Source organism: Miscanthus floridulus, chromosome 2, assembly GCF_019320115.1.
Source record: "Miscanthus floridulus cultivar M001 chromosome 2, ASM1932011v1, whole genome shotgun sequence".
Classification (NCBI taxonomy): domain Eukaryota; kingdom Viridiplantae; phylum Streptophyta; class Magnoliopsida; order Poales; family Poaceae; genus Miscanthus; species Miscanthus floridulus.
The window spans coordinates 122,886,907-122,891,304 of record NC_089581.1 but is presented as its reverse complement, the minus strand read 5'-3'; the positions used below and the strand labels follow the sequence as shown (position 1 = coordinate 122,891,304).

Sequence of the window (4,398 nt, the reverse complement as noted above, 5' to 3'; positions counted from 1 at the left end):
TATAGAAGTTCTTGAACAACAAAGTCGGCTCTGACCCAAAAGTCGATGTAATCAGCATAAAAAGGTTTAGGGAGTAAAATTCAGGGATATCACATCGGGGTGTGACATGGGAGTCTTCGGATAGTAATAATAAAACAAATTACAGAAGTCATCAATAATCCGCGAGACGAATTTATTAAGTCTAATTAATCTATCATCAGCACACGTTACTGTAGCACCGCATTGTCAAATCATGTACTAGTTAGGCTTAAAAATTAGTCATAATCTGTGCAATTTATTATTTTTTAGTCTATATTTAATACTACATGCATGCGTCAAACATCCGATATGATAGGGAGTAAATTTTAGGGAGAGGAACTAAAAAAAAAGGACATAGTAGTGAAATTGGACACCTCTGTCAGAGCTTAGTTGGGGCTAATCACCTGTTCGTTTGGCTGAGCTTTTCATTGCTGGATCGTGAAGAAGTACTGCTGGTTGGTTTGGTGTGAGAGAAAAATATTTTTCCGGCTGAAAATTTACGATCGTTTACGACCGTATAAGCCCAGCCGAACAGGGCTGATGCTTTTCGTGCAAGACAGGCCCTAATCACCTACCGCGATGCAGGAGTCTTGTTTTCTGCTCTTTTATTTATTTTTTCTTTATTTACAGCAGCTGAGCCACTTCATAGAAAACGTGAACTACTGGACGTCCATGATTGTGCTTTTTAGGGAGAGAACAGTTTGGTTATTCAACTCAAAGAGCTTCATTCAGTCTCCTGCTGGCTTGGTTAACAACTCCGCTCGTTTGGTCAGGACTTGCAGCACAAGCTAAGTCACGTGCTCCATCCAGTCTACTTCCAATCACTAATCCATGATGCCTTCCAATAACTAACGCCCTGTTCGCTTGGACTTGTTTGGCTAATAAGCCATGGCTGAAATTACTGTTAGCTGATTTGGCGTGAGTGAAAAAATATTGTTCGTTGGCTGAAAAAGTACGGCTTACAAGCTAAACAAGCCTCAACGAACAGGGTGTTAGTAACTTACCCATGTTTATAATGTGGTCATTTGAGATGTCAAAAGGTACTCTAAAACAACTAGATTATTACTGGTCAAGGTTTATTTTTAAGCAAGGCAATAATACTAACCTTAAATACCCCTTCCTAAGTAGGACATCTTGTGTTATCCTAAAGGTCAAGGAGGCCTAGATATAACAGACCGCCTAATTAAGAATATACAATGCCTCTGACTCCAAATAATCGTTTTATTATGGACACATAAATAAATATTTGACTTCAAATACACTGTCCAATTTCAAATTAAAGCATGCAACTTTTATTTTTGGAAAAAGGTTTTTTAAATGTCAAAGACTAGTTTTCGGGCTGTGGAACTAGTTTCGAAGTACAAGATGGCGCCTATAGGTAAGTCAGGCAACTCACAGTAGGGGAAATCAGCTTAAGAAGTGACCTCAAGGTTAGAATCTTAGGCCTAGCAGCATTAGAGAAGCAGAAGGCGATAGGCATCCAGAATCAATTTCATCAAAGCTGGGGATGCTTGCACGAGATATGTTGCAAGTGTGTGTTTTAGATGTTTTAGAGGTATGTTGCAAGTGTTTCATGTGGATGTTGCAAAAGCAAATCGGGATGTTGTATATGTGGCAAGTGTTTCAGAGGCATGTTGCAAGCGTTTGTTCAAAATTTTTCATCTATTTTTCAGACGTATGTTTGCAACCATTTTTTATTTGGATGTTGCATATGTTTCACACATGTTGCAAGAGTGTGTTCCAATGGTTTCAGCTGTTTCAGTCTTATGTTACAGTAAGTGTTTCCATGTTGCAAGTTGCAAGTGTTTTATCTGGATGTTGCATATGTATCACACACATGTTTGAAGTCTATGTTCCAAATGTTTTATCTGCTTCAAACGTTGAGCCGGGTGCCGGTGGTCGGGTCGCGTGGCACGCCTGGGTCCTGCGGACGAGTCCATGCTCATCCTCATCCCGACTCCCGGGTCCTACCCGCAGGAGAGAGAGGAGCAGGGTCGCTGGGAAGGAGCCGCGGACACAGCGATAGGGGCGGGCAAGGCGGGCAGGGGCGGCGGGTTGCACGCGTCCGTCCAGACGCTAGCCACGCCCTTTTAGAAACGGTGTAGACCAAGTTTCATCTAAAGGAAACTCTTTCCCTCTCTTTCTAATTCAGAGTCATGTCGTCATCTTTGCTTATTTATTGAGAATAAAACCCTCCACTCAAACTAATAACACACGTGTATTTGGAAATTAATCCCCTCAGACGTCGGCACGAGCATCATGGATGATGCACTTTTGCCGTTGCCACATACGGTGGCACCGCCACCATGCTCCTCATCGCCCAAGCTCCATAAATACCGCTCGTCTTGTTAGCCAAGAGCCCTGGCAAACCAAAGCGACTGCAAGCAAAACAATCCCAAACCCACGCACTGAATCGCTGAGTACTAACTTTTGAAGGTAAGGAAATGGCAGGAGGAGGTGAGCTGAAGCTACTCGGCACATGGGCGAGTCCCTGGGCGTGCAGAGTGAGAATTGCCCTGCATCTCAAGGCCCTGAGCTATGACTACGTCGAGGAGGACCTTGATAACAAGAGCGACCTCCTCCTCACGTCCAACCCCGTGCACAAGAAGGTGCCTGTGCTCATCCACAACGGCAAGCCAATCAGTGAGTCGCTTGTCATCGTGCAGTACATCGATGAGGCGTTTGCGAGCAATGGTCGCTCCCTCCTCCCCAGCGACCCTCGAGAACGTGCGATTGCTCGTTTCTGGGCCGCTTACATCGACGACAAGGTCTCACCACCATTCGCTAATTTTCGTGCATCAATGGCTCACTGCATCGGTTCAACATTTTGATCCATGTTGCTCACATCCATGTGTGTTCACTGTTCACGTGTGCAGATAACGGCGTCGTGGAAACAGGCATTCAGTGCCAAGACGGAGGAGGAGAGGTTGGAGGGGACGAAGCAGCTGCTCGTTGCGGTCGAGACACTGGAGGGGGGCCTGAGAGTCTGTTCCAAGGGAAAGCCTTTCTTCGGCGGCGACAGCGTCGGCTACTTGGACGTCGTTCTTGGCGGGCTCCTCCCGTGGCTGCAAGGAACCGAGGCGCTGTGCGGCGTGGAGATCTTGGACGCCGCCAGGACGCCGCTCCTGTCGGCGTGGGCGGAACGCTTCGGCGCCCTCGACGCTGCCGGCGTCTTGCCGGACGTCGGCGGACTGGTCGAGTTCGCCAAGGTGAGGCGCGCACAGCAGGCTGCGGCGGCTGCGGCTGCGGCCGCGAAGAACTAACGGCAGCCGCATCACGACGGTCGTGACTCGTGAGTGCGGTCTGGTCGGAGGAAATGCTTGGATGATGAATAATCGTAGCTGAATTAAATAAAGAAATTTATTGTTGTTGATTGTTGGCCAAGGTTTCCGGATTATTGTGATGTACTAATATAGACTATATAGTGAACGAATAATGAAGTTTTGTCCTGTGCTGCGAGTTCATGCGCATCACACACATTCGTTGCATAGTCGCACTTTGTCGCGTTCTACTGAGCTTGCAAGCTTAATTGTGTAGTGCTAGTATCTATTCCTTCCGCCCTATCATTCTTATTTTCCAAGAAATCAAACATTATTGATCTTGACAAAATATATAAGAAAATATTCATTTATTTATGGTATATAATCAGTATGATTAGATAGACTGTTTAATATATTTTCATAATAAACTTATTTAAGGATACAAATGCTGCTAATATGTTTTTACAAATCTAGTCGCATTAAAAAGTTGGATCAACACAAATCACATAGCAACACTTTTTATGGGACCGAGGGAGTAACAATTTGTCACGGCCAATTGTATGTTCATGCATGTTGCTAGTCTGTTTATAAGCCAAATCTAATATGCATTCACCATGATGGTGGTGGAGCCCTCGTTGACATGATCAAAATAGATATCTCACGCGCAGCCAAGCCAATGGTCGCAAACGCCTATCAGCTTCTCCACCCAGCTTGTTCATTGCCATCACCTTTGTGAGCACTACCGCCGTTGCCATAATCTTCTTCATGTCTGGCCTAGCGCTTGTGTGTTCGGTGAGCTTGATGCTTCACTCCTTGGCTCCTATGCTATAGCGTGTTGTTTGAATTAAGATCAAAACCCTAGAACCCTAATATGACTTGAAATTCATCATTTTTCATCCAATGTTCCTGTCGACAGATTATCGTCGGCAGTCCTCCGAGGGGTATCCCACGAAGGTAGATTGATCGGTAGAGGAGCGCGAGATCAAGAACAAGAAGGCAACAGAGACACACGAGTTATACAGGTTCAGGCCGTCAGTATGACGTAATACCTTACTCCTGTAGTCTGTTGGTTTGTATTAGCTATCGTATGATATACCGTGATTTTAGAGGGGGTCCCTGC

General features: G+C 45.3%; 1 protein-coding gene across 1 annotated transcript; it reads left to right on the top strand.

Moving 5' to 3' along the window:
* The first annotated feature begins 2,418 nt into the window (after positions 1–2,418).
* LOC136528932 (probable glutathione S-transferase GSTU6) lies at positions 2,419–3,470 on the top strand. The gene is made up of 2 exons (XM_066521940.1): positions 2,419–2,786; positions 2,895–3,470. The coding sequence occupies exons 1-2, from the start codon at positions 2,463–2,465 to the stop codon at positions 3,279–3,281; spliced, it is 711 nt and encodes a 236-aa protein (XP_066378037.1). The 5' UTR covers positions 2,419–2,462; the 3' UTR covers positions 3,282–3,470.
* Positions 3,471–4,398: the final 928 nt, after the last annotated feature.

What these genes read in the sequence shown, in the direction of transcription:
- LOC136528932 (XM_066521940.1), top strand. Translation starts at nt 2,463, where the DNA reads ATGGCAGGAGGAGGTGAGCTGAAGCTACTCGGCACATGGGCGAGTCCC. An exon ending in CCGCTTACATCGACGACAAG is followed by an intron (nt 2,787 to 2,894) that starts GTCTCACCACCA and finishes TCACGTGTGCAG; the next exon opens with ATAACGGCGTCGTGGAAACA.